Source organism: Peromyscus californicus, unplaced genomic scaffold, assembly GCF_007827085.1.
Source record: "Peromyscus californicus insignis strain IS unplaced genomic scaffold, ASM782708v3 Scaffold_3__1_contigs__length_106647218, whole genome shotgun sequence".
In the NCBI taxonomy this organism is placed as follows: domain Eukaryota; kingdom Metazoa; phylum Chordata; class Mammalia; order Rodentia; family Cricetidae; genus Peromyscus; species Peromyscus californicus.
In genome coordinates this window covers 14,448,785-14,461,388 of record NW_026294551.1, presented here as the reverse complement: position 1 = coordinate 14,461,388, position 12,604 = coordinate 14,448,785, and the positions used below count along the sequence as shown (strand labels likewise).

Sequence of the window (12,604 nt, the reverse complement as noted above, 5' to 3'; positions counted from 1 at the left end):
GAAGGGAGTTTCCAGGAGGAACTACTCAGACTCGGCTGGCCTGTGGGTGTGTCTGGGGGTGGCTAGGCTCTCTGATTATGTTAATTGGTGTGAGAAGACCCACCCACTGTGGGTTGCACCATTCCTTGTCCAGGTGGAGAAAGCAAGCTGAGCTCTACCATGCGGGCATCTCCTTGTTGTTCTTTGCCCTGAACTGTGGATGGAAACACTGTGACTAGAGGCTTCCAGTTCCTGCTAAGCTGAATTTCCTACAACAGACGGTACCCTGCAATTGTGGGCCACACGAGTCATCTTCCCCTTCAGTAAACCCCTTCTCCCTTAAGTTGCTTTTGTCAGGGTATTCTGTGGCAGCAACAGGAAGTGAAACTAAGAGACTATACCAGGGTGAGCCCAACCTAGTCCCTTAAGTCCCTGAATAGAGCAAAAGACTGACTGTCCCCTGAGTAAGCCAGACGTCTTCCTGCCCGAAGGCTTTCAAAGTGGGCTTTCTCTTGCCCTCAGCTCCCTGACTCTCAAGCTTACCATTTAGACTGGGTGGGACTGACATCCTCAGCTCTCCTGGGTCTCAGGCCACAAATACAGGGCTGGGGCATGGCAGGCAATCTGCCTTCCTGTATCTCCAGCTTGCCCAATCACCTTGCAAATCTTGGGACTAAGCCCCTGAGCCTATGTATCTATTCCTAACAGAAAACCTCTTTACACCCATACATCAGTAGATGCACCCCACTGAATCTATTTCTCTGGAGAGCCCTGACTTGTATCCTATATAAGAACTCAGGCTTTTGGGCTATATCAAACCCGGAAACACATTCCTTTGTGTCCTCTGAGGCCTGGACTCTCGTAAAACTGTCTCTACTAATAAGCCACCTGTGTTACCCTGCTGGTGCCTCTAAGACGAAAAAGAACAAGGGCTCTGGGCAACACAGCTGAGTCACTGGAATTACACTGTGCTGCTCCATGTCAACACTCAGGAGGGGTTAATCAGCGGTGACATGGCTGGGTTCACATATTTTGTTTCCCTTTTAAATTCTTTTTATTCTCATTTGTTCTTTTTGCAGGAAACGGGGGTGGGCGAGAATGTGCCATGGCCCTTGTGTGGAGGTCAGAGGGCAATTTTCAGCCTTTGGTCCTCTCTTTCCTCTGTGTGGGTTATAGAGATCAAACTCAAATCATCAAGCTTGGTGGCAAATGCCTTTACCTGCTGAGCCATCTATCTGTCAGACAGCCCTCTTTTTAATTTTTTTTTTTTAATAACTAACATCCCACTGAGTGAAAATATGCAAGATGATGTGGAGGAGAACCAGCTCAAAGACCAGGAGAGCAACTCTTAGGACACAAGGCCTACACTAAGGCGATAAGGAGGAGAGTGCTGAGGAGAGAAAGGGACACCAGGATAATGCTGAGGTATCTGCCTCCGGAGACACTGATGCATGGATAAATGACAGGAGCAAGCTCTGGTGTGAAGAGTAGAGTGGACTCAAGAATGAGGCCAGTAAGGACAGTGATGTCCACATCGACATGACATCCTAGACTTGGGGGCCTTGAACACTTGCCACATCAATCATATCTGGGAACTCTACAGTAGTGTGGTCAGGACTGTATCAGGGCTAGTGGCAAGGTTCATAAGGACCACAGCATTTTTGTTGCTGGTTTTTCCTCATTGTTATGCCATTCTAATTTAAACAAATGTGTTTAGAAACATATTGGATTATTAAAATAAATATACTGAGTGAGTAACATAATTAAAACAATAGGCCCTCCCACTACCCATCTCTTGCTAGTCTAGCCTCCATGTGGAGTTTACTCCCAACTTCTGGCACCACATAACATAGATGGCAGTGAGGGCATGCTTCCCACTGGCTCTGTCTCTCTGAGCCACTACTAAAGGCGGAAACAACTCTTGCAAGTGAGTTCATTTGACTATTTTGGGTCTTTGATCCCTTTGTAAATAAGCGAGTGCTACAGTGAAGATAATCATAGGTCCTCAGCAAGCCCCTCCCTTTCCTAAACCCCAGGATATGTGTTCCTCTGTCCACAGCCTTCCTGGCTCTAGGGGTGGAAAACTCCCTAAGCAGTGAAAACCGAGCCAGGGTGAGGAAGGTACTGGCTAATTGAATGGGATCATTAGTTAAGTTTATTAAAAAGGTGACTCATTAGAATCCAGGAATAAGCCTCTGGGCTAGCTTTCAGCTAAGGGTAAAGCCACATGAAACATCTTTCCAGAAACTCAGTGCCCTGAAAAACCCTCCTTTCTACCCTTTGAAGAAGCCAGAGCAAGCTGCTGCAGGTTCTTACCCAGTCCCAGAGCCCTGCACGCCTGCTGGGCACATTGCTGGACTCCCTTATGGGTGAGCTTCCTGTTAATATCATTTCCAGTTTCTCTTGCCATTTTAAGATAACTCATAGTCACACTGACCCCAGACTCAGCTCCCAAGCATGGAATGACTGACTGAAAACTGCCTCTCTGTTTGCCTTGGTTGTGCAATCTAATGGTACCGGAAGACAGAGGACAGGTTTGGAAGCGGAAAGATCCAGCTCAAAGCTGAGAGCTCCATGTACCGCTCCTGGGCTGGAGTGAGGACTTCATCACCCCTGAGTCTTGGTTTTTATATTCCTACAGTGGGAAAACTGATAGAAGCCGCTCGCAGCTGTGTGCTGTCCACTGAGGGAATAATAACAATGCTCATGCATATGCATGGCTTCACTAAGAATAAGCTGTTGGAAGACAAAGGCCATGTTTTTTAAACATCTGCATCCTATAACACCTGCCACATTGTAAATGCTCAAGAAACATGTGATGATTATGTAACATGAGCAAAAGGGGAAAAAAGGGGCATGAACTACTTGAGGCGTTACGTGTCAGGTGATACTATGGACACAACATTCGTGCAGTGTGTCATCCAGCCCTGGGTCATCAGCGGCTGCCTCATCAGACCCTGCCTCCAAACACACAGCTCAGGCCAGGGCAGTCTCACTGCTTGTATGCCATAAACTCCCTGAAAGGAATCCATCATACCAACTTTGGAATCAAACCAGCCTAAAGATGCTGCTCAGGTCCACTTTCTTTTCCTTTGTTTTTTAAAACTGAACTGCAGGAGTTAAGAAAGTGGCTTTCTGTGGTGACTGTGGAAAGCAGGGAAGCCCATCCGGTTGTCACACCCATGGTTAACCTGTCACTATTACTCCCTCCCCGCACTGAGCATCCCCTGCCGCTGAAAACACTCAGGCAATCCAGGGCCTGACAATGGAGGACAAGTCAGGACATTGGAACATCACCAAGTGGTTCTCCGTGGCTTAGCAAATACTTCCCAAGTGCCCACTCCACTCAGTGCCAGGCCCTGGGCAGAACACTCAATTTTTGAAAAGACACAGACTTTCCCACAAAGAATTTACGTGTAAACACAACCACTAAGAAATCCCACTATTTTGTTTATTATTTATTTGAGAAGGTCTCACTCTATTAGCTAAGCTGGTACTTGTTATGAGGACCAGGGTGACCTTGAACTTGGACAGTCCTCCTGCCTCTCTGTCCAAGTTCCTAGGATGACAGAGACCTAAAACCACTGGGTTAAGTGAGAAAGCCCCAGGATATCTCCCTAGGAAACATGGTTTCAGGTAGCTGGTTAAAAATTAAGTGATATATTTGTAGTTATACCACACACTCTTCTAGTTAATCAACTACAGACCCAGAGACAGATACACTATTTGTTTCTCTTCTCAATGGGTCAGGGAGACAGATGCCTCCAGAGACCCAGCAGCTGCACCCTGCAGCTCATAAGGCTTAGGATGAAGATGGGCATCTTTTAGGCCATTTTAAATTTGCAACTAAATTAATGTGGTTCAGAGACAACAGAGGTCCCTCCTCATGCAGGACGTACTTCTGTTACTGTGAATCTGGTGCATAAGAGAATCCGCCCACTGAGGAGCAGAATTAGCAGTGGGGTTCTGGTGTTGGGTTTGTTTCCCTTAAATAACTTCCTTTTCAGGTTTCCCAGGGCATCATGATGAGGGGGGGAAGGGCACCCGTGGATGGGAACAAAGGGGGCTCTCTCAGAGGCTTATCCAGGGACATCCCACAGGGGTGTGCAGAATAGCACGGATCTCTCTTGATGTGCTTATTGTAGGTCCTCTTGGAATGCATGTCACATGAGTTCTGGTGCTGCAGCTCTTTCCCCATTAGGCAGGAGATGTGTCCCAGTATGCAGAACATGAAAATATCGTCCACTTATTTTTGAAAGAAACATTAGAAAGGTAAAAAAAAACAATATGTCTTCACATGTTGCCATTTCCATGAATACTCCCTATTGTCCCAATAAAAGGCACATCGCTCCTCTCCCCAACTCATTTGCTCTGTGTTCTTCCCCCATGGCAGCTATCCTTCAAAGTCTTATGGCCCTATTGCCCCACTGTCTGGCTTATCCTTGAAGTTGGAAGACAATCCCACTTTCAGAGGGCAGGGACTCTCCACTTTCGTATGCTTCACACCACCACAGCTCTTGGTAACAATGGAAGGGCGTTCTGGGCCAAAACCAACTTTAAAGATTACCAAGCTCCACCTCCCCATTTATAAATAAGAAAATCAAGGTCTAGGGAGGATCTCAACAGCATGGGCAGCCAGGACTGAGCCCTGGGGAACTTTAGACAATGCTGTTGTATCTGGACCTTATACATATCTCACTTTTCTTTATCAGCCCAGGAATAATTTTTTTTTAAAAAATGTGCTAGAATGAAATGGGCTTTTCTCAAAACAAAACAAAAAACATCTTATTTATATCTGTATTAAATTAAAAAAATACACTTTGGAAGAAAATGATAAGATCCACTAATTCAATTTGTCTCTAGATTTATTTTAAATGCTTTTGTTTTGTCTTAAATGAATCTTTGAAATGTGAAATCTTAAACAATACAGCAGTCTTTTGTGATGATATATTGTGTACTCTAATAAAGCTTGCCTGAGGATCAGAGGACAGAGCCAGCTACTAGATTAGACATAGAGGTCAGGCAGTGGTGGCACACACCTTTAATCCCAGTACTAGGAAGCACACAAACCTTTAATCCCAGGAAGTGATGTCTTGGCAGAGAAAGGTATATAAGGTGTGAGGAAACAGGAACTCACTCTCTTTAGGCTGAGGATCTCGTAGAGGTAAGAACTAGTGGCTGGCTGTTCTGCTTCTCTGATGTTTCAGCTTTCACTGTGATATCTGACTCTGGGTTTTTTATTGAAAGACCATCTAAGATTTGAATAACAGTCTTTTGTTCTTGGAATGATTTCTAAGACATAGAAGTGAACTCATGGTCACAGTAAAGCAAAGAAACTCCAACTCCTAGTCATTGTCATAGAGTCTAGCCTCTGCTGGGATCCCACTTCTGCTCTGCCACAATTTGCACACCAGCTTCCATCTCTGCTTCAAAGTGTCAACAGACATTGTTTTCAGCATCTTTGAGTGGGACAAACTTTGTAATTTCACAGACTTTGAGGTGTACTCATTCTGGGCAAGTCATAGTGAATATTCCCAGGTTAGTTTACTTCTTCCTTGGGTGCCCTTCCAGACATACTGGCAAGCATTAACAGGTTTCTGAGGCTGCCTGCAAGCATGTTGGCTGACTCCCAGGTGAGGTATAGCCATGACCCAGGAAACCATCTGAATCCTGTTCAGCAGTGTTCAAATACAAAGAGCATAAGCTAGAACGTGAACAGTCTCCCCAAACAGAATATGCTGCTGGTAACAATGCACAAGGCCCATCCAAACAGCACAGCTAAGCTCATCAAATGCTAGGCAAGAATATTCCCTCCAGATACTGGGGGAGGCTTTCTAATAGACACCATCCACCACTACATGATCAAATATACCTACATCCAATGTACGGAATGAACAATTCAGAGTACAGATGCAATAAATGGGGCTTTTTACTATTTGTATTCTTTATAAATGGCATATAAGAGTATATTTTTTCCACCCAACTCCACAGATTTAAAGGCTTGGTTGGGGAAGGCTGTACATGACAGTGTTGAGTGCTGTACTGTTGAGAATTGAGACTGTCTTGACTCTTTGAAAGGGCTTCACAGCTTTGTCTTACTTAAGACAGAGAGATAAAACAGAAAGCAGAAAATAACTGAGAAGTGCTAATATTAATATTATATATATATATATATATATATATATATATATATATACACATACATAGTTTTCACACATATGTACATGTATACTGGCAGGCTGGAATGCACCACTTCCCCTCTGGCAGAGTGGGCTTTGTGGACAGGCATAACTGAAGTTTACTAGAGATATTCTAAGAATAGGAAGGCACTCCAGACAGAGGGACAGAGAGCTTGTGAGCTACATTAGTAGATATAATCTTAAGAAGTTAGAGGAAGAAGTCTGGAGATCAGTGGGCCACGGGACCCATCATGACCCTTGCTACCCACCTGACCTCCTCATGTTCACAAGGGGAAGAACCTGTCAGACAATGGGGTTTGTGGCACTGCAGACAGACCAGCTCTCCTGGTTCCTCCACAGAGCAAAGTCACACTCACTGTCCCTGACAGCCAAAGTAAAGTGAGGCTCTATTCCCTCTCTACCAGTCTGTGTCCCGACCACCTCTGAAGTTGGTAGGGGAAGACAAAAAAGCTATTTCTATACAAGGACTACTTTTTAAAAATGTGTTGGGCTGTCCCATAAAACCTTGGGTGCAGCAGTGGTGGGTAGAACCCCAGCAGAATTCTGAGGCTGCATGTCTAGAACTCCCAGGCTGGCCTTTCCAGCACAGACTGGAAACAGCACTCCCTGTTCTCTGGGCCATGTACCCCAACATCGACACTTTCCAGCTGGTGACTCCTTGCTCTGAAAAATCCACAGCCCAGACATGTGTTCTTTAGAAGCCTTTTCTGCTCTTTTCTCCTTTACTTGGGTTGAAGGGTGGGTTGCTCTTAGACTCTAGGAAAAGCTTGCCTCTTTTCTCCCTCTACGCTGTGAGCAAGTGCCGGGCAATGGAACATCCCTCCTCCAGAGCAGTTGAGAGGCTGAGAAACTGGCCTGAGGAATCTTCAAGGGTCCTTCCACTGAACCCTGAAGCCCCTTCTTCCTCTGACATATCAAACACTAAAGCAGACTTTCAACTACTCCTTGAGCCCCGAGGAGCACCTCTGTTCAGAACTTGGAGCACTCTTCCACAGGCTGCTGCCCTTGGGGACTGCTGATGCATTCTTCAGGGCTTTTCTGTGCCTGCCTTCTTGAAGACGGCAGGTCAGGTCCAATATCTGTAGATTTTTACAGGTTTTATGACTTCTCTGCCTCCCTGGGAGTTGAGCTCATTGGAGGCATTAGCAAGCAGCGTAGAAGCAGCTCACCCTAACCCTTCCCCATGCAATGAACAAAGTCTCCATTCAATATTTTAAAATTTTCCAAGGGGAAAAATGCTTGAAGCAGCTTTGCTCATAAATTCAACTTGATTTTCCCCCATCCTTCCATTCTTGCAACTGGCATCTCCCTTTGGCACTATCGTAAGTATTTGATCAGAATTGCCAATCCATGCTACCAACCTGCTCCACTGACAGTACACCCCTCCCATCCATCGGCCCCTCTCTCCTTCCCTTCAGGACTTACTCTCCAAAGGGAGCCAATCACAAACCCATTAGATGCCCAAAAAACAGCATACAATGGTACCCAGGTCATTTATGCCTTTCTCCAATATGCCTCCATCTCCTCACTATAAAACAAGATTAACCCAGATCAATCTTTAATACCCTTTCAGCCCTGTAATTCTGTGAATTTGAAACTTATTCAGAAAAGCACATGGGCTGGGAAGATGGCTTAGTGGGTAAAGTGTTGGCCACACAAGCATGTGGGCCTGAGTTTGGATCCCCAGAACCTATGTAAAAGTTGGACACAGTGGGTATGCCCCTGCAGTCCCAGTGCTGAGGTGTACTAGAGGGCAGAGACATGGATCTCTGGAGCTCACTGCCAGCCAGTCTAGCCAAACCAGCCAACTATCCAGGGCAGTTATATATCCAGAATGCTTTTCCAATGCTGGTGCGGTTCAGTGTGACCATCTTGTGACTTTCTAAGACTTCAGCAGACTTGTACAACCACCACCATAAACACAAAGGGATGATACTACACATGCCCTGGCTGCAGAAAGCCCTAGTCACGTGTCTCTGAGCTCCAAAGAGCAGTGGTAGACATTCTTGGAAGAGCATACACAATCCGCTGTGAATCAGACAGGTGGGGCTAGCTGAGTCCTTTTATCTTTTTATATCTCATGAACCGTTTTTCTTTCTTATATTGAAAAAAGTTCCCTCTTAACATCACCTCTAAGAATGTGGAGCCCCATGCTGTGAGCAATACCACAAATTATAGAGTCTCACAACCCCAAACATGATCACAGAATTGGCCTGTAGATCCCACAGGAAGTGGTTAAAGCATACAAAAGCCCCACCTTCCTCACCACCTTCCTCCTACTTCTCTGGCTGCTCCTTCTTGGTCTCTCTCCCTGGCTTTCCTCTCACCAATGGGCTAGAGTTCCTTAGAGCTCTGTCCTAGGATCTAACTCCTTTTAATATCACTCAACATCCTCTTTCTAGGCCACAGGGTCAATTCCTCAGACTTAACAAAACCATGAAATCTGTATCTTCAGGGCACACACACTTCAGACCGTCACACTTGGTCTCCACACAACTCTCTTCCCAGGGTCAGACTTCTCAAGCTCAACACACCCAAACTGAAGCCATGATCTGTTCCCTTTGTACTCTCTCAAATGCATGCTCTTTCTCCAGTGTCTCCATGGTCCTAGAGTGGGACCTCCATCCATCCAAGTATTCGGGTCAGAAACCTGAGACTCATTGTCAATATCTCCATCTCCCTGACCTCATAAAGACCAAGGACTACTTATTTGGTTCCCAAATAATTCTTGAATGTGTTCCTTCTGCCTATCTCCATTGCTTCTAACTCATCAAACTACCATCTCAGGGCTCTAGAGAGCAGGTGCTTCTCCAGCCTTTGATGCCTTCTTCCCATGTTCCAGCAGGACACTGACCCACTCTCACCCAACGCATCTCCTAAGAGGAGGCCAGAGCAACCTGCATCACATACTTTGTAGCGTTACATCACTTGCTTAAAACTTTCCCTGGGCTCCCATTGCTTCTGAGATTGTATTCCAAATCCTTACCAAGACGCCTGATGTTCATCTTTGTCCAGCTCTCACAGATCAAGTTCCTTCCTACATCTTGGCCTCTCCACCTGCTATTTCTCCTGATCTGAAACAATTCCTTCAACAGCCCCACAGATCTCAACTCTCTCTCTCTCTCTCTCTCTCTCTCTCTCTCTCTCTCTCTCTCTCCCTCCCTCCCTTTTGGCTGTTTCCTGCCCACTGTTGAAGCTCAGTTTAAATTCCATTTCATCAAGGAAGTCTTCCATGAGCACCTGTGTTATTTAAGATACCTATTCAGTATACAAGTGTCCCATTTTAATCAGTGACTTTTTAATGTCCACTTTTGTGGGAAGTGGATTAAATCTTGAGTGAATGTGTATATTGTTGACATGAGCATGGCCATGTCAAAAACCTCAGTGCCTCAGGCCCATGAAAAGGGCAACACTTTCTCTGGGTACGGCCCAGAAGCATGGCAAAGCCTTTCTCCAAGAATGTACAAAAGACTGAACAGTATATACAAAAGCTAGCAACCACAGGTTCCTCCTCCAGGATGACAGCAACCTGAGGTTATTCCCTGACAGAGATCTCCCATGGAGACCAGCATTCTGGTCTCCAGCAGGGAGAAAGCTTCCAGCCCAGGTCCAATCAAAGTCATGGCATTTCGGTGACAGGTCATCTAGTTCTGATGGGCAGCCAAGAGCAGTGGCAGTAGCCTGTGTTGTTTCTGGGGGCTTCAGGTGCCTCCCTGACAAAGCACTCATTGGAAGGGAGCCTACCTCTGACATTAGGACTTTCACTTAATAATCTATCTTCTGGGGATGGTTTTATCCACCCATGAGGGGAACCTCTGTTCACAGTCTTATTGTTTAACTTATTTTTTAATTAATTTGTAAAGCTATCAGATTTCCTTATAGCTTTTTTATACACCCTCAGTTGGGATGCCCCTCCTCTGCCTACCCCCTTTTCAGTTTAAACATTATTTTTCATGTGACACTAAGTTTCTTTCCACCTAATGCATTTTAGACACCGGTACTTCATTTTGTCCTGGTTCTAGTCTTGTATTTGGGGAAGAGAAGATGAAACTGACATGTTCAATAGAAACAGGGAAAATCGGGACATAAATAAGTGAAATAAAATTACTGGACATCTCAGAGATTGTGGTCAGTGAAACAGCTGCCCCCAGGATCCCTTCACTGGAGACATTTACGATGCACAATGAAAATGAAGCATTGATCTCCCAGTGCAAACCGGGGCAGTTCGTTAAATGCTCAGGACAAATTGCTGACTGTCTTAGTAATGCACAGACTTTTAAGGATAAACTGAAAGGTGTTCAATGTATCCATACAGTTGCTACTATAAATTTGGTGGATTAATCTACATGGCCACCCACAGTGGAAAAATACAAGCTAATGATTTTCCTCTGAGGATATCTGAGAAATAGTGCAGAGCTCAGAAGGATGATGGACATGTTCATTACTACAAGACAAAGTGAGAAAACTGAGATGTCTTTTTAATAATAACATGTTCCAGAACAACACTTGTATAGGCAATACAAAGTAAATAACTTCCGACACTCACATTACCATCAAATGACAGTTTCCTGATTACTTACATCAGTGTCGGGCCCCTTGTCTGCACCCGGACAAGAGAAAGTGACAAACTCATGGCACCTCTTGTGAACCACAAAACAGCAAACTGAGGAGAGAAAAGAAAACGGAAGTTAGAAGGGTCTAGATTTAATATCCCCAACAGTGAGGAGTCATTTTAGCTTCAGTATAGACAATCTCACAGCAACACAAAGGCATTTCTTCCAAAAATCAATAATATTTTATTTCAATTAAGCTTGGAGATAATACCACAAATTGCTCAGGAAAACTAATCAATGCCCCCTCAACTCTAAAGCTGAGGGATAGGAGATCCTAAGCTTATGAGATACTTTCTCAAGGTAAAACCTAGAATTATAAATTTAACATATTTTGCATCATCCTATAACTCTACACACATACAGAGACACATGCATACACATGTATACATGTACATATGAATAGAAATATTATACTCTGTAGGTTAAATAAAAATAACTATAAAAGGCTGGGCGGTGGTGGCGCACGCCTTTAATCCCAGCACTCGGGAGGCAGAGCCAGGCGGATCTCTGTGAGTTCGAGGCCAGCCTGGGCTACCAAGTGAGTTCCAGGAAAAGGCGCAAAGCTACACAGAGAAACCCTGTCTCGAAAAACCAAAAAAAAAAAAAAAACTATAAAAGGAATAACTGATAATAAATAACACAGAAATATCCTAAGTATGAGTTTGAAGAGCCAGGCTCAATTCCCAGTACCCATGTGTCAGCTCACAAACCATTTGTGACTTCAATTCTAAAGGATCCTACACTCTTTTAGCCTCCATGGGTATTACACACATGTGGTGCACAGATATACATGCAGGCAAAACACTGAAATACATAAAATAAAATACTTAAGAAAAAGATATTAACTCAACCTATAGAAAGCACCCCTTAGAAAAAAGTTGGAATGCAATCTAACATTTTCTTGTAACTGTGTGTGACAGATGCTGTCCCCAAGGTAGAAGAGCCTTTGTAAATCTAGCAAAATTATTAAGAGACATTTCTAAGCTCAGTAATGATTTCATAACTAACCCTGAAGATGAATCAATAAAACAATGTGTTATAAATGAATAAATAATCCCTAAGAGATCTTTGTGGGTGGTGTAATGTGGAGGACACAAAAGCGATCTCTTTAGCCTTTTCTTCTGAGCTTGGAGTGGAGCTCACCAAGCACCCTTGACTGTGATACTGCTTCAAACAACAAAACAAAAACACTAAAGAAACAATATGCTGCCTGAAGTACTGGGGAAGCCACAAGCTTTTACCACATCTTGCGGTTTGCATGTACGCACAGATCAAATCTGGCTGCGATTCCAGTGGTCCTTGGGGAAGGGACCCTGGAAGGTACCTGGGAAATGAAAATTTGTCCCTTGAAGGTAAATCTTATGCCTTTAGAAAAGGACAGGTTCAAGGCTAGATGAAATGGCTCAGAAGGTAAAGGAGCTTGCCTCAAAACCTGATGGGCTCAGTTAGACCCAGGAGACCCATCTGGTGGAAGAACTCAAATGACCCAGCAGGTTGTCCTCTTACTTCCAGATGCATGCCGTGGTGTGAGCATGCATGCCCACACACATGCATACATACACAAGACATAAGGAAACACAGGAAGAAGGGCAAGGTCATGCCTCCCTTTCACCCTCCCTCAGGTGGATCATTGTTTTTCTTCCCTCTAGAGGAAACAGCCAAAAGGTGCTTGCCAGCCGAGCACCGAGACTTTGGGCTTTCAGTATCCGGAACTGTGAGAAAATAAATGTGTTATTTATAAACTTTCCAGCCTGTGGTGTTTTGTTACAGCAGCAGAAAGGAACTGATATACAGTGCAAGGAAGGTTAGAGC

At 44.5% G+C, this 12,604-nt stretch overlaps 1 protein-coding gene across 1 annotated transcript in view; it reads right to left on the bottom strand.

The window, feature by feature from the left end:
* Positions 1 to 12,604, bottom strand: part of Prkca (protein kinase C alpha) — a 410,921-nt gene that overhangs the window by 234,845 nt on the left and 163,472 nt on the right. Inside the window, exon 3 of the mRNA XM_052759458.1 lies at positions 10,760 to 10,842. Within this exon, the coding sequence (XP_052615418.1) occupies positions 10,760 to 10,842 (83 nt within the window). The remainder of the gene's footprint in view (positions 1 to 10,759; positions 10,843 to 12,604) is intronic.